Genomic DNA, 23,614 nt, shown 5'->3' on the forward strand with positions numbered 1-23,614 from the left:
TTAATATTTTTTGGTGGAATTTTGTGATGAATTTTGTTTATGTGTTAATGTATTAGGGTATATTTTTGTTATATATTAAAATAAAAGTAATTTTATAATTTTAAATAGTTTAAAATTTTTTTAAAAAATATTGTGTATTTTGTTCTCTTTCGTGAAAAATGATTTTTGTTCAAAAGCTAATCAAATTAGTTTTTATTTTTTATTTTTTATTTTTAATTAACAAAAAAGTCCTTTTTAAAACAAAATGATTTTTGAAAGAAAAAATCCTTAAACATACATGATGAATTGTTATTACAAAAAGTGATTTTCTCTCCAAATAATTTAAAACAAACACATTCTTAACATTTATGTGCTAATACTTTTTTGTCTTGTCAAAAGAGGAGGAAACTTATCATATAAATAACATTTTCTTAAAAAAATGATATTCGTAAATATCTATGAATGTTCGCTAATTAATATTCACATAAAAGATATCTACTTTGATATAAATAAGATACGGAAGCTTCTATGGTATATTTATAGATTAAAGTATTTTGATATATTTGTGCTCTAAATCAATAAATTAATATTAGATATTATGAATCAAATAAATATATATATATATATATATATATATATATATATATATATTGACTTTTGTATTTTAAAATAAATTATTTCATAAGAAAAAATATCATTTCATTGTTTACAAGTATTACATTTTTTTTTTACATTTTATCGTAAAAAATATTAAATATTTACTATCATGAGTAATAAAAATTCAAGAAAAAATAAGTTTTATTTCGTTGGCATTTTTAATAGATGATATTTAGTTATTATAATAAAAAATAATTTATTTAATAAAATTATTTAACTATTAATTTAAGAGTTTAATTCTTGAATATTATCAATTTAAAAAATTTAAATTATCTACATATCAAAACCATTCACATGAATTAATTTCATGGTAATTATAATAAAAATCAAATATTTTTAATAATATAATAATTAGAACAAATTGTTAAATATTTTTACACTTACAATATATAAATTAAATTCTTAATTTATATACCATAGAACTTCTCATAAGACATTGTATATATAATTTCCATTTAACGAAACGGGTAACCTTTGTGCCCCGTCTATACCATTGATGAATGTGAGGTTTATATGAACCACGAAGCAATGTGATGCATAACTCAAAGTTAAGATAAAATTATATAAAAATAAAAATAAAAAGGTAGAGGGTAAGAGCGGATGATAAATCTTGGTAGCTGTCTTCGGATCAAAGAACACCTGAAAATGAAATCAATCTAGGTAACGATCTTATTTGGTTCCAAGATTCCATTTCGATATCTCCTAGATGGACACATGACCCACGTGTTCCATTTTTGTACCACACATTATCTTTAATTAGTACTCAATGTTACTATTATGAAAGTATTAGTTTTCAGCTCCATATTGAGAACCCCAAAAGAGATAAAAAAATATAGCAACAAAATCAGTGGCATCCATGTGCTTTAGCCAGCTTGGAATCCCTTAAAGAGTGTGAAATAAATTGGAACCAAAGGAGGAAGTAACGCCACATACCCACAACTCAACCTGCCACGTTTCGTACATTTGCTTAATTCTTTAATAACAATTAATTATTTTTTAATTAGTAATTAAGGGATTAAAAATTATTTAAATCAAGTAGCAGAATCTTTGATTAATATATTTATACAACTCTCTCGAAGATACTGACTTAGCTGTGGAGATTTGTTGCTTTTAATAGGGGAATAATCCAACCTATATGTATGTGTGTTCATAATTAACACTTCAAACTTTTTGATGAAAAGGACTAGCTTTGGCTTTGGCTTTGCCTTCCAATGGAAAAATGCTCTCTCTTTTTGGATGGCTTTTTCTACACTCTTCTTTTATCAAAATCAACAAGCTAGCTCCATTTATTATTGTAATTTTTTAATATTATTTTGAAGTCAAATATTAACAAGTGTTTTAAAAACAAATATTGAGAAATCAAATATAAATATATTATTTTAGAAGTGGTGTATGAAATTTAAAAAAAATTAAAATTATTTATTTTAACATAAAACTTTATTTTCCTGATTTTACAACATGCATCCTAAGAAAAGGTCTTAATATTTGTTTTTTTTTAATGTACTATAAAAGATCTTAATATTTGTTTTTTTTTAAGTGTATTATAAAGAATAGATAATAAGAAATTGAGAGAGCAAATATATTCACTACTTAAGACAATCAATTATTTTTTGACGAAATTGAGATAGTAAATTATTAAATAAAATTCTTTTATAATTAAGATCTTAAGAGTAAGGCTTATCATTGTTTTTCTTCTTAGATTTTTGTAATTAAGAAATTACATTATGTACTAAATAACTTCAATTAATTGGGTCAATCTAATACAAATCTTTTTTATCTTTTTTATTAATTAATAACAATGATTTTGTTTAGAATCAAATCAATAAGCATTTGAATGAAATTAAATTCATATTCTTATCCCTCTCAATAGTATTTTATTTTTACCAAATGAGTGGGGGTTAATTGATTGCTAGTCGCTCTCTAACATAAAAGGCACTTGCTGACATAACATTTTGTTTGTTCATGAACCAATGACATTGTCTTGGTCCAAGGGCTTTGGAGTGATTGGTTTGTATTGTGTGGGTGCGTGAGCCACTCTAACCTTGAAGTTCGAGCTAGCCAAGAGTCATAGAGAACAAATTAATCTATTCTAGCTATGATGGCCCAAATTGTGGCGCAATTTAGGGGTTAATTGTTGAAAACTAGGCCTATAGCTAGGTTACGTATTTTAATTAAAATATATATATATATATATATATATATATAAAGGAAAGAAATAGTGTAGGCTTACGATTCAATTACACAAACCATTAATCTTGCATTGAAAAATGATATATAAATTAAGCACGTAGTAGTAATATTTTATTAATGGCTAAAGCTAGGGTGAAAGGGATTAGTCTGGAAGGAGGGAAACATGGAAGTGTATTGTTGTGACGCTTACAACACAAACAAAATTAATCGTTTGATGTTTATAATATAGGTCACGTCACATGTATCATTATTACAATATCATTATCCATGTCGACCGTTCAAATTAATATCTATAGAGATTTGAGAGGTTCCTAATGATTATAAATATCTATTCATATATTAATTTTTACAACCAAATTTGGTGTTTGAACAATGGAACTAGGTTCCGTGGAGAAAACCTATATTTTTGCTCATAAAAATTACTACACATTAGTCATGCGTATACGTTGAACTTTTATTTTGTGTCTCAACCAACGTGTTAGATTCATAAAAGCGGGTCCACTATGCTAAATTGTGTTTATTTTTTTAAAAGCAACAAAAAGGGAAATTATATCAAACTAACTAGTAATTCTTATGACTAGATTTTATTGGTTCATCACACGTTGATTATGAAATGAAATATCATAATCAATGGAAATATTAATCCACTTTGATTAGCAAGAGTGTGCGACTAAAAAACTTGATTAAGATACTTCATCAAATTAAAAGAAAGTTTGGAAGATAGGAAACAAGGGCTGGATGTGTCGGAATAAACATGACACCCACTTGTTTAAGCCCAAATTTTTGTTTTGAGTTGATTGATTAGTTTAGTTAAATTAAAGTTAAGATTATAAAACAACTCAAAAGCATAACCAAAGGAATCTCGCCCGTGTCACGCGCATGTTCTTTAGCATATTTTACTATCTATATTTATTAATTAAACAATTAAAATATGTCAAATTGATTAATCCCAAAATTAGCTTCAATTGCCAGCATAAATAACTTAAGATCGAATCTCTCTCTCTATATATATATATTTCCTCTTTTTCACTGCTGACTTAGATTTATGATCTTCATCCTTATCCTCTATTAATTACCACACCTTTTATCTTTATACTTTAAATCCATTTATTTATCACCTCTAGTAAATAAGACTACTTTATAATCTCACCATATCCAATATTACTTAAAATAAATATGATCTATTACCCCCCCAAAAAATAATCCTAGCTTTAACCCCTAGAAATGGAAAATTTCCAAAACATATCCGTTTTCACTTTTGGATTGAAAACGATATGAAGGAATTGGATATTAATGTAAATAACCATATAATAATATAGTATCAATCTCAATCAATGTCCCGCATGGCTAATGTTGTTGATATATTCACCTCTCACTTTTGTGGACAGGTTCGTTGAATTCATCCAGCATTTTAGTTATGAATTTGTGGGTAGTTTTTGACAAAGAGCTTTTGTCTAAGGGAACACACTTTAACCATATTAAGTATCGTTTCTCTTGTAAGTCTTCTTGAAGCCAATAAAATAAAATGAAAAAATGTAAAATGAAAAATATGAATATTTGTTGTCAATTGTGGCGGCTACAGTAGGTGTAAATGAAGAGGAAGAAAAAAGTTACGCGTGTAATGTGGATAGAGTGTGTGGTCCCTTCAAGTCATTAAGGGGAGTTGACACGCAATGAGTTTCTTCAGTTGAACCCATGTGCTTCCCTTTCCTATTCACATTTTGGATAATACATCTTTTTTTCTCTCATTCTTACATATTCCAAACCCTTTCACTAATTAAATTAACTTTCTTAACATTGTCTTTCTTTTTTAATAATCATATAATCACGAGAAAAGCATGTATTCTTTTTAGAAGGTCGTTGATAAACTAAATACTATAGTGCAAGGTTTATTCTTTTCTTTCCTTTTTCCTTCTTTTTCACCATACATGGCAATTGCAATTACTTGCTAACAACACTACTACTGGAAAAAGTTAAGTTTGCCGAAAGGGAGATCGATAGTCTTATGAGTAGAAGATAATGATAGTTTTCATTGTCAACACAATTAAGAATATTAATGTTATTATAATAATAATAATACTAGTAAGAATATTATTTAATCATGTGTTTTTATCCTTAGAAATGTTTCAAAATAATCATTTAAATTGTTGAGATTTTCTCACACTAAAATAATTCATTTGTTTTAAATTAATCCATATGAGCTATTTCTAAAAGATTACTCAATGAAAAATAAGTTTTATGAGTAGTATTTTACGGTAGATTTTTCATAGATAATAAACCTAAAAATCATAATGTCAATTCACATGATAGAAAATGTAATTTAATTATAGATCATAATTAAGCTCTTTAATTTAATAAACTATGTAATTATACATTTATGAAGTTTAGATTTTTAGATCATGGGCATACAAAACTTCTACTCCATAACTATTTTTTATTAAAAAAATTAATAAATAAAATTCATTTTAACATAAAAATTAGTAGAATAAAATTAGATATTTTTAAAAAATAAGCATAACTATATAAAGTTATTTGTCTTTGCATGCCTTTCTATCAACAAATTCAATTGTGCTGCATTATCATGTTCCAACTTGCCAGCTCTTTAGCACCCACAAACATCTCTTTACTAACAAACCTGCCTTCACTACTTTCACTAGTCTGTGAGCTGAAGAAGTGAGGTTCTTTCATATCTACTTTTTGCTTTAGGAAAAAAAAAAGAGAGAAGTGATGTTCTTGGCCAAAGTAAATTGGCAGTGTTATTAATAACTTTATATCCTCAATTAATTTATATGTCCCTTCATTTTATAATTTAATTAATTTATCAAATTCAAAAGGGTTCTGATTTAATTAACCAAGGTAAAAATTATGTCGTACTTTTCTTTTGGAGAAAAAAAAAAATTTGATAAAAATGTGACATGATTGGAAGTTGTCCAATTTGGTAGTACAGCAGGCTAATTAAAAGGTGTCCAATGAAAGTCGTGGATAGAACAGATACCAGAATTAAAAAGAGAAAAAAGAAAAAGTCTGCAAAAAAAAAAAAAACAAGGTACATATGTCTCCTTAGGGAACCCTGAAAAATAAGCTAATTTGATCATTGCACACGAGAATAAACACTTCAGAGGTATGATGAAAGAAACAGATGTATGTCATTGGTTACGGATAGGGAAGAGAGTAAAATATCACTTATGCTTTTTTCCCATTTTTCTTATCAATTTATTTCACTTTTAAATAAATAAATAAAAATTAATTTTTCCATACAATTAAAAACATTAATTGATATTATATTAAAATTAAAATGATAATTTATTTTAAAATATTTTTTTTTATATAAATAGATCATTCATTGAGAGTATAATATTTTTATCGCGTTATTTACTTTGATATTAGTGTTTTAATCATTATCATAAATATAAAATATAATATATTATCTATGTCTTTAATTATAAGTTCTATGGTATTTGTTACATCTATTACAAAAAGTTGCCGGTGAATATAAATTGTAGATATTATTAAATTATTAAAAAGTATTTTGTTTGAAATAAAATATAAACAAAAATAGTTATTAACAAGTTGATATATCTAAATTAAATTTATAAAAAAAATTTATTTTTAAAAGTGATATTTATTATAAAATAAAAGAAATAATTGTCTTTAAATTTTGTTTTAACTGATAAATATATTGATATTAATAATTTTAATTTTAAATCTCTCAATTGTATGAATCAATGATATTTATTATATTTTTTATTAAAAAAATAATTAATTTTAATATATTTAAATGTGATTAAATAGAAATAATGGTACTAAATTAATTTTGATCACCACACCATGAAAAACAAATTAACTTCATTCATTGTTTATTGCTTGACACATATATAACTCCATTCATTCATTCATCAATCAAGTCCAAGACATGTTGATGTAGAGAACCTTTTTGAAGGACAGACAAAGTGGCCACACTTTATTTCTTGTCAAGGATTGAATCTGAATATTCCTCAATAGGTTGACTAGATTATTGCCACGTAGTATCAGTCAATTTAATTTATAAGGGAAAACATTGAAAAGAAAAAAAAGTGAAAGTGAGAAAAATATAAAGTGGTGATGGATGACAAGGATGTAGTCAGAACAGGGTCCATTTTGTTTTGTGCTGTGTGTGTGCGGTACTACACTTACACTTACACTAACACTTACACTACACCCAAACCATATAAACGTAATGACAAGTTTTTGTTTTTTTATTCGCATGTGGAATCGAGCCTAGTATATATGCTATTAGTCCCAATTCACTGGCTGGCTTGTAAAGATCGACAGCAATTATGTACGCTCAACAAACTACTGTACACCTTTTGATTTTTTTACACCAACCAATAACTCAAATCCAATACTTTTGACACACAAAAACAATATCTAACAATTTCCCTTTAGACACAACTGTTTCATGTATTTTTAACAAAAAATTTTATTTTATAGTTGGTTTCGTTAACTTATGTCTTTAGAACAGTGTCTCCAAAGACTATATTTTGAGCTAAAGATCAATATATTGAATTACGAGTAATCACACAAATAGATTCATAACCACTTTTATTCAAAGCTTTAAAATAATGGATATATGATTTTTATTACTTGTATATTGTTCAACTTTCATTTTTTAATATGGACTTTTAAGTCATAGATGACATTATTAATCTCTCCCTCAAGTGCGAGCGAGTCTATTCATTCATATGAGTATGCTATTTCTTACATGCAAAAGCTATTTTATCTACATACGTTTGCAACGTCGGTGGCTCCGTAAAACGGAACACACCGTTTGAACACCCTTAATCCTGAAGAATTTAATTCAATACAAAGAATCTGACAAATCCTATTCAACCACCAGTTTTGACACCACTATTTGATCATGAGGAGGTTCGAATATATCATTATATTGAGTTAAGAACAATCACAAAAGTGAATTAAACAATACATCTTAATAAAAAATCTTAAGATAATGAATGTATGAATTTTTCTCACTTATATAGTATTTAATATCTATTTGTTTCATTTAATGCGAAACTTCTTGACTAACACTTAATATACGAAACAATATCTATTTCATATACATCAAATTTGACAATACAATACCATGATAGAGTGATTTAACAATTTATGTGATTAAAAATATAAGAATTGAAATGGTAAGTAGATCATGAATTTAGCTCTTTCATAAACAAAATGCTAATAATAAATATTTATTTTATAAGCAGTTGAAGTAAAAAAACTATGACAGTGGTTAATGAGATTAAGAATTTGTGCAGAGTGATCGTAAAACTCATTTTTTTTTATGGAATGAAAATAATATTTAATATGTGTGAATACAATTGTGATAATATATACTCTAATAGTGCCTCACATTTAAGGTGGGATACACACTACTAATTAACTATTAATTGCAAATTAATCTAACATATCAATTTTTCTTCTACTTTCATCGTTTTGGTTTTGTGGTTTTGAGTACGATTAAGATGAGCAACCAATAAAGATTTAATTTTTAGAGGGATACCAAAATGTTTTTTACGAGGTAGTATTTTATTTATTAAAAACAAAAATAAAGGGTTTCATATTATTAATGAAAAATAATAATCGTGATCAAATTAGGAAAATACATTTAAAAACTGTAGAATGGGGAGGAAGAAATTGGATTCATGGAGTATCTTCGTCCCGTATACTACATGAAGCTTTTATTGTGATGTTGGTACGCCAAGGTTCAAACATTGAACGAACTTACAAGATTTATCTTATTAGAGAAGCAAATATCTCAATTCGTAGAACTCCATCTAGTATTATAAAGACATAGAGACTTTAAAATTATATGTATGAGCTCTTATTATTCGTTATAAGATGAATTAGTTCGTAACACTTTAAATTTGTATTTAATGATTTATTTTTCTTATATTTTTATGTTAAAATTGTATTGAGTGTATGAGAGAAGTTTGTGTATTGCAAAAAACTCACATAATGTTATTTTTTTGTTGTCATTAGACAATTGTCATGATTTTTCTTCGATTTTGGCGTTTGTTATATTTTTGTGTTCCTTAAATTTGTCTATGACTGATGTTCACAGCAAATAATATCATAGACTGATTCAACTTGGTGGGGGAGTATGAGTCAATCTTATAGTATTAAATCTTTGTGTCGAAAATCTTTCTGAAGTTATAGTCACAAAAGATAATTCGTTTTATAACAACGTAGAATATTAAGACTCCCACTTATAGAGAAGATTGTTGAGTTCAAACTTAAATAATTAATTTAATATTGACTATGATTTAGATATTAAATATGTAAGAGAGAAGACTTTGTATATTCCATATCTTATGATTTTTAGTTGAAAAATGGTAGAAAATCCCTTGTAATTTTAAAAATCAAAACCAACTCTAACTCACGTATCCTTATAATCCTCAACAAATTTGTACCAAATTCAAATTCAAATGCACTTGAAAACTAGTAAACCTTTCTAAACTCCAATTTTGAATAGACGAAGATAAGATCAAAATTATCCCACAAAAGGAGAGATGTGAAAACATAGTCCATTAATATATTTTAATAGGCAACTCAATGAAATATTTTTTCAAAGGTTAGTTAACTGTAAAATGTTGTAACTACGTCAACAATGACGACAAGCCTAATAGAGGCTGGATGTGGGGGACCTATAGAAAGGAAGTTGATTTGTCACTTGTAAATTGCTAAGCATAGAATTCTCAAATCTTCACTCATCTCGAGCCACGCATGCCTCTAACCACAAAACACAAAGCTATAATGAGTGTGGCTTAGGCTCAAACACATAGAAGTGAGTGAGTAGTACCTCCCAATTGGACAACAAATTAAAGTGCCTTACATTTTTCCAAATCCAAATGCTAACGGCTCTTCATTGTTTACTATAGTCGAGATGCTCAGCTTTGGGATCACAACCCATCCACAATTTTTTCTTTTTATATTAAAAATTATACTCTTGATCAACAAAAATTACTACATTTATTTTTATTAATTTATTTTACCTTATATTTAAGATAAAATAAAAAGATTACATTTATTTGGGTAGGGGCCAACTATTTCTTCACACACACCATTATGAATTTATGATCCCTCCACTCTCTTTATTTTTCTTTCTAAATAACATATTTGGGAAAGCCTAACTTGTGGATGACTTTCCGTTTATACACAAACAAGAGCATTATATCAATACTTATCTTGCAATGTTACTCCATTCTGTGATCAATATTAAAGAAAAGGTGGGAGATGGTATAGTCCTATACATGATCCGCCACGTACACATTGTAGATAATTCATTTACTTTTTTTACTAATATTTTCTATGAGTGAAAATATCTACGCTTATTCAAAATAAGAAATATTAATTGAGAAGTTTATGCGTAGTATATATCCATATAAATAATTATAATTCTTTCGTTCTTTTTAATTGTTGCATATGCATAAAATTATTATTTCTATTTATTTATCGTTTTAAAATTTAATACATTGTTTTTAATTGAGTTGTTATTAATATTTTTAATTATTTATTATAGAAGGAAAGAAACGTAATGAAATGATAAATAATTAAAAATGTTACAGAAAAAATATAAATAATAATAATATTAAAAATAACAAAATTTGTTGATTGTATTGATATGAGTTAAAAGTCAAAATATGAAAATTATAAAAAAAAATGGAAGGAATATCAAACTTCAATAGGAAAAATTAAATATGGTGTAAAAATTATACGGACTATATTCTTATTATAATCATATTCTTATAACTAATATTACATTAGTTTTAATGAAATTGAGTTTTATAGATGGAGATTTGCCATTGACAAATTAATGAATACATAGTATTAATAAAACACCAATGTATCATATCAATTTCGCTGTATTTATTTGTGTTTCATTTTCTTCTCATTTTTCTCTTTTTATTATTGTTTCTTTTTCTTTTCTCTCAAAAACTATAACTATGACTAACCATCTAAAAATTACAACTTATAAAATTGGATGTGGTTATTGGAAAAATTCAATTATTTTTTTAATAAATAAATATGGGTTTATAAGGGCACAAGTTAAAGATTTTAAACTATAATCTTTTTTTTGTTAAATAATCAACCTTTTGAATTTTGAAATTAATAGTCAAAAGCAAAAGTTTCAAAATAAAATTTTTATATCTGATATCTTAAAATAAACCATTGAAATACTATATTTGTCAACAAATATTAATAAATTAATTGTTACGTTAATTTTTTGAGTTTAAATTCGAGATCCCTTGACTTACGGATCAAATTAAAGAAAAAGTGTTACCCTAAAATTGGTATATGTTGTATATATGAACAACATATGTATAGATATATTGTGTATATTTCATACAAAAATTGTATATCTTATGATCTGTTTATTGTGCTGCGTCCGTACATACACATCATGTGTTAACAACAATTTTTAATACTAGTAAAATAAAATAAAGAATGGCACTATATGCATGGGGCACTTCGACAAAGGGCTTTGATGAACACAAGCTAAATGGACACGCATCATTTTCCCTATATAAATATATAGAAGGCCTATGTTGTCTCTCCAAAAACAAGGAAAACATCTCACTCATTCTTTTAGGATAAAAGAGAAAGCTATCCATTGAGTTAGGAACAAAGAGAGTGATACTTATCATAAGACACAATATAAACAACAACAATGAACCATGGACCAACCCAAGACCAAATGATGCTCATTTCTCAACTATTCCCCTCTAGTGCATACACTCAAATTATTTCTCAACAAGGTTAATTACCATCAAATCCATGCACTTTAATTAATTAGCATTTTCTTGTATCATATGTTATAATATTAATTATATAATTATTATTTTTTTAGGGGAGAATAAGAAGGCAAGACGGAGACGTAATAAGAAGAGCAAAGGAGGAGAAAACGGTGGTAATGAAATGAACAAAAAGAGAAAGCTAAGTGAAGAACAAGTTAATTTGCTTGAACAAAATTTTGGAAATGAACACAAACTTGAGTCAGAAAGGAAAGATAGGCTTGCAATGGAGCTTGGTTTGGATCCTAGACAAGTTGCTGTTTGGTTTCAAAATAGAAGAGCTCGTTGGAAGAACAAAAAACTTGAAGAAGAATACTCAAATCTTAAAAAAATTAATGAATCCACTTTGCTCGAGAAATGTCGCCTTGAAACTGAGGTATATATATTTTTATTTTATTATTACAACTAACCTAGCTATAATTTCAATAAACTATAGGTTAATTTTTTTTCAAAAATTAACTATTATTTAAAAGTAAGAGCTCGTGAATTTGCAAGTGATAGAGACAATTTCATTGGCTCATACTATAGTCTAGAGAGTTAATTTGAAAGTTAAAACTACCATGTTTTCCTTCAATTACTTTGTAGTTAGCCAAGTATACTAGTTTTTGCTCTCAACAATATATAGTACTAGTGTGATTTTTTTAGGTCAATTTGTGGCATGAATGCCACCATGTTTCTTCTCTAGTGGTCTTGATATTTTTTTATTCTTTATATTGTTGTTACTTTAGCTCTACATGTCGTTGTTGCCTTTATTTATTTAAAAAAGTTGTTTGCGTAGTTTAATCCCATAAGTTTTGAAATAGAGAATAAGCACTCGCATGCAACCGGTTCTTAAGGACAAAGCAAAAAGAAAAGAAATCCATTAGAAAAAAAAAAGTCGGAAACTTAGACCCACCACATGAATGTGCATATGAGCTCTAGGCTCGAAGTAGGAATTTAAATCTTCTACAATCACATATAAAACATTAAATTAATAGAAGAAAAAAAAATGTTTATGAAGAATGTATTTTACATTATACGATGAAATCTTAAGAGATATAATTTTAATTTCGTTTGATACATTAATGTGATTTTAATTAATAGTTATTTTTTTATCTTTCATTTTTCTTTTAAAAAATAATGTCATGTGAATTTTTCTAAAAAAATAATTAATAATACAAAAAAAGAAAGATAAGAACACAAACAAAAGAACAACAAAGTGCTACCTTAGTAGACAACAAACAACACTGTTTGTTCAACTTGTTTCATAATTCCGTACAACATTATTTCATGTTGGGCTTTTCTCAAGGCCCACTTACTATGAAGTAGAAACGTGACATATCTTCCCACGTGAAACTCCATATAATTCTCTAATCAATGTCTACCACGTGTCTATTTCATTAAATAATCGTAACTTTTTTAATCTTTGTGTAGATCTTATCATCATCAGAATTCAAAATCTTACTCCATGTGATCCATTACTTGTTTTGTTTGTATAGGTTTTAAAGCTAAGGGAGCAACTTTGTGAGGCAGAGAAAGAGATTCAAAGGCTTCGAGAACCCATTGAAAGAGTCGACCCAAGTAATAGCTCAAGTACTTCATCACATGAGTCACAATCAATGGAAGTGGTGGACCCACCATTTCTAGGTGAATTTGGAGTTGATGTATATGATGATGATGTGTTTTACGTGCCTAATGAGACACATTACTTCAATGGCATGGAATGGATCAATTTGTATATCTAAAAAACAATAAGAATATTTACCAATTTAGGCATTTGTAGATAACGTGAATGTGAATTATATGATCCAATATGTAAATTAAATTGTTCCTAGCTAGTGTGTGTATTTAATTTGACTATGGTTTGGGAATATAATATATATATCCATTAACATAATGATTTTTATTTTGACCCCCAAATGGCAATATCTTTTTTGGTTGCACTAAATTAGTAGAGGATATATACTATAAATATGTTCCGTGTATTTGCGTCTCATCAAATTATACAAAATTGAAATTAATTATTAAGTGAAACTGTTCATTGGATAAGCTGGGCTATATATGGTAATTAATCATATTGAATTCTAACCAACCGGGTCACCTTATTTATGCTTTATTTTTGGCAATATATGCAAATTTTTCAGATTTATAATTTCGGAATATGTAATTAATAACAATGGAATTCCTTATTAACTTATATTTGCATATATATACCGTTTATTTCTAGTGTATATGAACACATTCAAGCTATCATATATATATGATGATTGTGTCAATCAATCCTGAATTAAAATTATCCACTCCTTGCCCTCAATATACGAGATTTTTTTTTTCTCACATAGAAGATTATATAACATACTTATCTGTACATCAATGGTGTAAAGGTAATTATAACTATTTTAATTGATCTTTTTCCCTTAACTTGACATATATAGATAGTATAAAGTGCGGTCTGATTTTATTCCTAAAGATTGTTTGCTTTTTTTTTTCACCCAAAATTAAAGTATTTTTAAAAGAAATTTCTTTATTAAAAAGAATATAAAAGATCCTTCATTCTATTACAAAATGATTCTGAAATCGTTATCTAGGATACACAATCCATTGATTTACACCCTAGAAAGAAATAAATAAATAAATAAACAAATAAAACAAATCAATTGATCTACCTACCCTATATATGAACCAACCCAAGAAATAATGCATGTGACTTAACCGCATGTGTTATTCCTCCTAAGTATAAGTATGGGTGGGTGCTTGAATATGGATATGTTTGAATGGGTGTTTTAGAGTCAAAGAGAGGAGATGTCATTTTTTTTAAATCAAAGAAACTATAAAATATCTAAATTGAGATAGATTTAGTTTCAAAATCATCCCTATTAAAATACTTCAAAATTCAATTCCCAAACAAACCCTTAAAAAATAGACAAAAGCTTTAATTTAAAAGAATTGTTTGTCATTTAAGGGCACGCACGACCTTAATTTCAAGCATTACAAACAAAATAGGAATTACCTCTCATCTACTTTTATTGTTTTCACCTTATTCAAATTTAATATTTTATTATAAATTTCAATGTATATTATATATCCAGATTAGCACTCCTCTTAGAGACATGCTCAAGATAGAATAGGACATCTCCTTAATAAGAAATTTAAATAGTACTATATTTGTTAAATCAAATCATTATATATAAGTTATTGCACAATATTTAAATTACTTTTTAATCGCACATATTAGTAAAGTTGGTCTTATGGATTTAAAAAAAACAATAATATTTTTAAAGATATAGAGGTAGTTTGGGGTAAGGGCCATAACATTGAAATAATAAGAAGGTCTTAAATTTAACTCACAACAAGAATAACTTCAAATAAAAGCCCCAGGAAATTGTTAGGACCTTTTAGTTCTCACTAGGGAATTTCACTATATAATTGTGTTGAATTTTGAGTGTTATAGCCCTAAAATATGGACACTTAAAATTTGTGAGAATCATAACCTTAGGTGTTGTTCCATTAAATATTTGTTAGGATCAAAGTCTATGAGTTCTTTTTCCATTAAAATTTTGTTACGACTAAAGTTCTCGATTAAAATATGGGCAAGGAATATTTTTGTTGCAAAATGCGCTTAGCTCTTTTCTCTCTTCTCTCTCTTTTTTTTTTTCTCTCTATTCTTCCTCATTTCTATTCTTCTTTTTCTTTCTCTTCTTTATTTTCAAATTTTATACTCTACTCTCATCTCTTTCCGTAGTTTCATTATCTCTATTTTCCATTTTCGATATCTCTTTTTTTATTTTTTTATCTCTCTTTACTATCTTAGTATGTAAATTATTATTTTTTGTCCATTTTCTCTTTTCTCCATTGATCTCTCTTTTCTCCATTTTCTGATTTTTTGTAATATTGGGATATTAATTAATGTTTTCGTATTTAGCTTTATTTTTAAATTTATTTGTCTGTCTTATTAATCATTTTAAATAATTTAATTTAATTAATGTTTTAGTATTTAGCTTTATTATTATTTTAATGAAAATGAAATTTTATTCAATTTCATATATATTTGAAATAATTTATTTAATTACATAATCAATTTATTATAATATAATAATCAATTTAAATATAATAAATTTAATTAAATTTAAATTGAATAAAAAATTATCATTTGTTAGGGTCAAAGTCCAATGAACACGTAGAAGAGTGAGAGCTAAGCCTTATGAAAGTTTCTGAAATATGATAGTGAGAGGATAATATCCTTATGGAAGTTTCTAAAACGTGACAATAGTGAGGGCCAGATCGGGGAAATAAAATAAAATAAAATAAAATAAAAGATAAATAATTAAAATGTTAATTGAAATTAAATTAAGGGACTAATCTTTAATATAATACTATTAATTTCAAATATTAATAAAATATAACAATTTACTTCAAATTTTGAGAAATTGAATATGAATAAAATGAAAATGATATCTAAAATAATAGAAGTTGAATTTGATAGTTTAAGTTCTATTTAAATTTGAACAAAAAAAAATTAAATCAATTTAATTGGTTTATTTGAATCTTCATATTCATTTGATCTTATCTAGATATAAAATAATTAATGTTGAATTGCACGTTGAAAACGACATCTAATTTTTATGAAACTATTTGCTTAATTAAACTAACTACATTTTTATGTTTAGTAATCTCATTATTTTTATATTATTTATAATCTATATTAAAAATAAATTTATGATTTTGATATCTAAATGTTAATTATTTCTAAATTAGTATAATTAATTCATTAATTAAATATTTAATATTGTGAATTAATTAAATAATTATTGATAATTAAAAAATTATTATTAGTAATTTTATATTATTATATTTATTAATAAAATTATTTATAATATTAATCAATTCTACGTGTCATCATATCGTAATACATCATGTTATCCACCCAATTCTAACTATTTTCTTTAATTTTGTATCATTTCATATTTATAATATTAATCATTTCAATTTTTAAATGTTTTTATATTTCTTAAATGATTTTCTAATTTTTTTTATTAACACATCAATCTTCAATGATTAAATAGCTTAATTATTATTTTATCTTGTAATATTAATATGCAATCAGATATTTTATTCAGTATTTTTTTCTAAATAGACCTAAATATATTTTAGGAAACTATAAATTAATATATACAATAAAATATTAAAAAGTATAATATTATATATTTATTGAGACTCTTAAAACTCATTAATTTGGATGACATTATAATGGAAATGAAGTAATATTCACTCTGTTCCTAATTATAATTTATTTTAATAAATAAAAATATTTTTATATTTTATTTATCATTTTACAATATCAACGGAATATTAATAATTTTTTCATTATACTCTTTATCAATATTGATATCTCATTTTCGATCATTGTTATGTATACGAGAATAAATGATAATTTAATACGATACACAAGATATATCATGAAATTTACAATAAATATATTGTATGTATTAATGATTTATATGTTAAAACTTTAAATCACTACTAGTAACAGATCTATGAAGTATAGTATCTTTTTAATGAACTTTTAGTTGTACATACAACATCATCTATCATGCACCATTTTTTTTCCTAACCATGGTTCTAAGTGGCATTGACAATCACAATGACCATCCTGCCAAAACATTATTTTGGTTAGGATTTAATTAATTTAGATTCTTTAAAATAATTTATTTTAAATTGAGACTAATTAATCATTTAAAGTTAACTAATCTCTAAATGATGCACCATGATAATGCTCAAATAGGAAGAAAATGAGTTTCCAATTATGCAACAACACTTTTAACTTTACACCTTTTCCTTATAAATTTTGATTTTAAATGTTATATATGAATCATGTTCATGTATTTGGTCAGTAACAATCTGCAATGGCAAAGGAATATTCATCACAGCAGCTCTCATTCTCAGTCTCAAATACTATGCTCCTTTTTCATCTCTCACTCACCTGTTCGTCGCAGAACGACGAAAACGGGATAAGTGTTGATGATGTTTCCGATTTTGATGATGGTTTTGTGTTTGATATTGATCCATGTTTACTTGTGAATTGTGATAAATTAGACATTGGTGAAATGATTGGAGAAGGATCTTACTCTATTGTATATAAAGGATGGTTAGTTTTTTTTTTAATCTAATTTTATACTTATGATTATTACCTTTTTCATAATTTTGTGCATATGTATTTTGGTGTGATGGTTTTATTTTTTAATTTGTATGTCCCTCAACAAAAAAACTTTTTTATTTGTATGATTAACTTATTCACTGATTCTGCATGCAAATTTAATTATAACGTATGTGTTACAATTGATTAATTATTATTTGTAGAGTAAATGCTTGAGTTCAATTTTGATCATCGTAGCTTTGTGGTCCAGTTGATTTTTTATTTCTTGACATTTATATTCATACAAATACATCAAGAAAAATAATAGCTCACTAATTATAAGGTGTAGTTAATTGAAATTTTGTGTAGTGACTTTATTTTTAATTTATGTGAATGATAAGATACATTTGCATTTCAAACACATTGTCGGATTTTGATTAAGCCACTTGATTGAGACCTATTGTTTTTTCGAGTATTGAACTAGTCAATGAAATATTGTATTTTGTATTTTTAATGTTCAAATCAGATGGTTATGTGCACAAAGGACAAGGCTAACAAAGCAAGTCCTTCAAATACATATATACACGATTTTCTTAGATCGATGAAAAAATTTATACGATATTTTAATGTTACAGTAGAACAGTCGAAATGTCTTATTTTATTTTTTAAAAAATATAAATAAAATAGATTTAAAAATATCATTAATTCAGCTAAAAAAATTATAATTATTAAATAAAATTTTAATAATTTATTTATTCGTCTAACATTTCGTTTTAAACCTAATAACGTGTGGAATCGGGCCTGGTTATGTGTTTATATCGTGAAAACTAATATAATCAATAATTTATTTATTTCAGGTATGAAAGTCGTCCCGTAGCTATTAAGATGATACTCCCTCAAAGAACAAAGGATGCTACACCAGAATGTAAGGCCAAATTTCAGAGGGAGGTGAAGTTATTATCTGGGATTGATCATAGAAATGTTGTGAAGGTATATTTCCTTTAAAAGAAACTATGAAATTCTCTTTTATTCAAAACTTTAGTTAATTAAAAATTAAGGTAAAATACATGTGTAGTGACACAAAAATATTAAATTGATCGTTTAAATTAATTATTTGTATTTATAAAAGTTATAATGTTGAATTAATTTTATTATAATTTCATTTCAATCATTTTTAGTTAAAATTTGCGTTTAATTTTAAAAACTTTAAAATATATCTCACTCGACTTCTCATTTGTTTAATCATTTTTTTTAAATTAGATCGAGTGTTTATGTTCTTATTATTATTGCAATCAAAACCCCTTAAAAATTGTACGAGTCTATTGAAAAAATTAAGAATTTTAAATTTTAATTTTGCTGATTTGAAATTAAAATCATTGGTGTAAATATCTGCAGCGAATTTGATACTAATAAAAGACCAACTTGTTATACAAAATTATAAATAACTAATATATTATTTTCGTGTAAAATTTTGTCAAGAGTTAATTATGTCGATCCCAAACTAGAGTTAATTTTCATAGGCAGTTGCTTGTGCTGTGAGTTCCAAATGTTGAAGTATTTACATCTATGGATTTCTAATCAAATACTTTGTATTTTACTTTAAAACTCTATGTATTCAAATTCATCTATTCATTATTTTATATCAATAAGTAAAATCGAACGCGGTACTAATCACTAATTTGAATATACTTAAATTAATCTCTCTCACGCACACTCTCTCACTATTATAAAAAAAATAGAATTAGTAACCAAATATAGAGAAGAAAAAAAAATTAAATTCATCACTAATTTTATCGTTGCAAAATTTTGTGAAAGAGATTTCTTACTTTTTGTTCACTAAATTTTTGTTGCTAATTGCTTATAAAAAACAAAAATTCTGTCGTTATTATTTTTTCGAGTAAAAGTATTTTGATCTAAGAGAAATTTTGAGAGACTCAATTTAATATTTGAAAAAAAATAAAAATACTTTTATTATTTAAGAAAAATAAATCAGACTAAATTATTTCTTATATAAATCACATTTAAAATATTGAGTTTTTTTTTTAATTCTGACTTGGTTCGATAACTTGTCAACTTTATTATCCTACATATAATTTTTATAAGAGAGGACAATTAGATCATTGATGATAATTAAAAATAGACAGTTAATTCTCTGATATGGATTAATGAACAGCCTTAGAGTCCCTTTCAAGACTTAATTGTCTATTTTTAATTATTGTCAATGATCTAATTGTCATTTTTATAGAAATTACATGTGTGATAATCAAGTTGATGACAAATCAGTAAATAATAAAAAAAATTAACTGTGTTTACAAAAGAACTAATTTAGTCTGGTTTATTTTTCTTAGAGATTAAACTTTTATTTTTCTCAAAGACAAAATTGGATCTCTCCAAATTTTTCAACGACCAAAATAAGCTTTTATTATTTTATTTTTTATTTATTTATATATATATAGTGCTATCTTTTGTGAAATGTCTTATCTTTGATTTAATCAAATTTCTTATTTATATTTCCAAAATATTTATTTGCTCAAGTTTTTAGAAACAAGCTGATGACTTAGGTTATTTTTGCAGTTTATTGGAGCCACTGTGAAACCATCAATGATGATAATTACAGAACTTTTAGAAGGAGGTTCACTTCAAAAAAACTTGAAGAGCATTTATCCAACAGCTTTTTCTTTAGAACAATGTTTAAATTATGCTCTGGATATTTCTCAAGCTATGGAATATTTGCATGCAAATGGCATCATTCATCGTGATCTCAAGCCTGGTAATTTTTCTAGGTTTTTTTTATTCATCTTTTGCTTGTGCTTTTGAGAATGCTTCAAAATCAAGTTAAATAAATGCTTAAGCTAAATTATAATGTTTTTTTTGTAGGTAACTTACTGCTTACAGAAGACAAGATTAATGTTAAAGTTGCTGACTTTGGAACAGCTAGAGAGGATATATGTGATGAGATGACATGTGAAGCTGGTACTTATAGATATATGGCTCCTGAGGTATAAATCAAATATATTATCATAGTTTAGTGGTCGAGTCATCCATCATTTATATTCAATTTATAAATAAAAAATATTATTTATTTTAAAAATCATTTTATACGTTGTGGTAAGCTAAACAAAGTTATAAGTTATTATAATCTATTTAAAATTTGTTGACTCATCCGCTATCAGATCACTTAGTTTATAAATCAGTTTAATTTATAGAATGAATTAAGCTCAAATCAAATTATAACATGTTGTCCATATACTATCATATTATAAATAGGAGATATCTCTCTTTACTTTATAAATCGATTTTATGACGATGAGTTAAAGATGTAAATATAATTTGTTTCCACGTAAGAATACATAATTAATTATAGGATCTGTATATAAATATTGTTGAAATCGTAATGTTACTTTACATGTTTAATTAATTGTTCCTATATTTGCATGCACTATATAGCTATTCAGCAAAGATCCACTTCCAAAGGGAGCAAAGAAAAGCTATGATCGTAAGGCAGATGTGTACAGTTTTGCAATAGTTATGTGGTCTTTGATCAAAAATCAAACTCCATTTAAAGAAAGGAAAGACTTCATGGCAGCATATGCTATGGCTAACGTATGTAATTAATTACACCTCTAATCTTTTACTCTTTTCTTTGTATATTTTTTTAACATAATATTTTAATAGATTTTTCTCACAAGATTTTGTGTTATCTATAATTGATGAGGTGCTTGCCATATATGCTTGCTATTATATTATATTGACATCGTAACTAGTAAAATTTAGTATATAGAAATGCAAAATATAGAGTAAGCCTTCAATTTCATATCTAAACTATTACTTTTTCTAGTATTTTATCTCTAAATTATAGAAATATAATATACTTCCCTAAAATACTCTCAATTTATCAAGTTAATTTCTCATACTTTAAAAATACCTTAAAACATTCTCAATTTATCAAGTTAATTTCTCGTATTTTAAAAATACAAAAGAAAATAATATTTGGTAAATTATGAATAGTTTAAGGACAATTTATTATATTCCTATGGTGTCCAAGAACCGTAGAAGGTGAAAATGAAAGTGATAGTTTAATAACAAAATTTAATATTTACTTCTAAATATAACTAAGATTAAGGTCGTAGTTATGTGTGTATAGGATAGTCTTAACTACTCCACTTTTTTAATAAATTGATATATCTATTTCATAGTTAATTATCTTAATAATATATATTTAGGTATCTCAAATAAATTTATTTGTCGAAAATTTTGTGAATAGAAAAATTTATGGTAACTTTATTTTTCACATTTCGTCCTTAAAATTTATAGAGCGTATTGTTGTATAATTAAGAAATGTTGTTGGTTATATGAATGCAGAATATGAGACCAAGTGTGGATGGATTTCCAAAAGATATACTCCCCTTGTTGCAATCTTGTTGGGATGATGATCCAAAACTCCGACCCGAATTCACCGAAATAGTTGAAACACTAAAAAGGATTCTCCAAAATCTTTACTCAACAAAGAATATTAGTGAGCATGGGGATATAAAAGAAGTTGATAGCAAAATTCATGAGGAAGAAAGTGCAAAGACACTTTCCACAACAAGCCTAGAGTCCTCTAAGAAGAATGAAAACATTCCCAAACTTGAGAATGAGACTATAAAACCCAATGATGGAACACATGGCAAGTCTCAATCTCAATCTCACAATGGAATTCTCCCAGCCTTAGTGCAAAGGAAGCCAAAAAAGAAAAATAAGATCAACCGTTTGTTTTCTTGTTTTCGTTGTTGCTTTGCTTCTTGATATCACATGTCAAATAGCTTAATGCTCCTCGTACTTAAAAGACTTTTTTGGTGTATCACACCAAACATATATTTCATTTAATTTAATTCAATTATTTTTATTTTATTTTTAATTATTATCAATGTCGGTGTGTGAATATTAATAATTAATTTTGAGTTTGTGTTACTACTTCGTCGAATGCGTTAAATATGTGTCACTTTATAGAACGACCATGATTAAAAATAGTATAAGAGATTATATTTAGCGGCTTATGAAATATATATATATATATGTGGGAGAGACAAAAATTTAAAGGAAAAATTTGTTATATATGAAGACAAAAAAACATATTTAACGATGTGGATGTGTTTGATGCATTTATGGAAAGTGAAATTTATTGATACGGTAGAGAGGAATTGGATGGTTGAAACAGTTATAATCGGCTTCTAAACAAGATCTTGAGATGGTGGATTGTTTTTTGGATTTCCATTAAATTAAGGATGAGCCATAAAAATGTTAAAATATTCGGTAGACTTTTTTAATCAATCCATGCTACCTAATCTGAATCACGTAATGGTGTGATTTTAATGTGAAATTTATAAGTGAGAAATAAATCCTTGTATATGGATATCCATTAATACTTCACATGTGGCATGGGCCAATTACAAGCCTGATCACCATATACAAAGTAAAAAAGAAAAAAGAAAAATAAATGAATAAATTGGACAGTGCTAATTGTTTTATAAGAATTAGATAACACAATTCAACAAACTCTCGTAATTAATTTCTCGTACTTAACTGTTTTTTCTTTATCAAATCAATCATACCCTTTTATCAAACTAGTATTTTGTTTTACAAATTTACTCCTCACACCACAAGCCATTTCCTTAAAACTAACAACATTTAAAATAAATTATTTTTTTACAAATATTTTCTATCTAATAAAAAATACGTAGTTTTAAGTTGTCTATTATATCAAGAGATCCATAAAAACTTAAAAGGTTGTGAGTTTTTAAGTTATCTATTAAATTTGTAAATTATGAATTTTAAAGGTTATATATTTGATGTATTTTTTGAA

At 25.9% G+C, this 23,614-nt stretch overlaps 2 protein-coding genes across 2 annotated transcripts; both read left to right on the forward strand.

Moving 5' to 3' along the window:
- Nucleotides 1-11,402: 11,402 nt before the first annotated feature.
- LOC101492395 (homeobox-leucine zipper protein ATHB-40) lies at nucleotides 11,403-13,529 on the forward strand. The gene is made up of 3 exons (XM_004511956.4): nucleotides 11,403-11,621; nucleotides 11,714-12,033; nucleotides 13,136-13,529. The coding sequence occupies exons 1-3, from the start codon at nucleotides 11,534-11,536 to the stop codon at nucleotides 13,379-13,381; spliced, it is 654 nt and encodes a 217-aa protein (XP_004512013.1). The 5' UTR covers nucleotides 11,403-11,533; the 3' UTR covers nucleotides 13,382-13,529.
- Nucleotides 13,530-17,535: 4,006 nt separating this feature from the next.
- On the forward strand, nucleotides 17,536-22,557 carry LOC101505952 (serine/threonine/tyrosine-protein kinase HT1-like). The gene is made up of 6 exons (XM_004512164.3): nucleotides 17,536-17,781; nucleotides 18,627-18,759; nucleotides 20,344-20,539; nucleotides 20,647-20,768; nucleotides 21,217-21,372; nucleotides 22,132-22,557. Exons 1-6 carry the CDS (start codon nucleotides 17,540-17,542, stop codon nucleotides 22,555-22,557), a joined length of 1,275 nt encoding a protein of 424 aa, XP_004512221.1. The 5' UTR covers nucleotides 17,536-17,539.
- Nucleotides 22,558-23,614: the final 1,057 nt, after the last annotated feature.

The sequence above is a fragment of the Cicer arietinum genome, chromosome 8 (genome assembly GCF_000331145.2).
Source record: "Cicer arietinum cultivar CDC Frontier isolate Library 1 chromosome 8, Cicar.CDCFrontier_v2.0, whole genome shotgun sequence".
Lineage (NCBI taxonomy): Eukaryota > Viridiplantae > Streptophyta > Magnoliopsida > Fabales > Fabaceae > Cicer > Cicer arietinum.

Excerpts from the sequence above, each read along its gene's own strand:
- LOC101492395 (XM_004511956.4), top strand. The coding sequence starts at position 11,534 with ATGAACCATGGACCAACCCAAGACCAAATGATGCTCATTTCTCAACTA. Across the intron at positions 11,622-11,713 it reads TCAAATTATTTCTCAACAAG|GGGAGAATAAGAAGGCAAGA; the intron begins GTTAATTACCAT and ends TTATTTTTTTAG. Across the intron at positions 12,034-13,135 it reads AATGTCGCCTTGAAACTGAG|GTTTTAAAGCTAAGGGAGCA; the intron begins GTATATATATTT and ends TTGTTTGTATAG.
- LOC101505952 (XM_004512164.3), top strand. The coding sequence starts at position 17,540 with ATGGCAAAGGAATATTCATCACAGCAGCTCTCATTCTCAGTCTCAAAT. Across the intron at positions 17,782-18,626 it reads TCTATTGTATATAAAGGATG|GTATGAAAGTCGTCCCGTAG; the intron begins GTTAGTTTTTTT and ends TATTTATTTCAG. Across the intron at positions 21,373-22,131 it reads CAGCATATGCTATGGCTAAC|AATATGAGACCAAGTGTGGA; the intron begins GTATGTAATTAA and ends ATATGAATGCAG.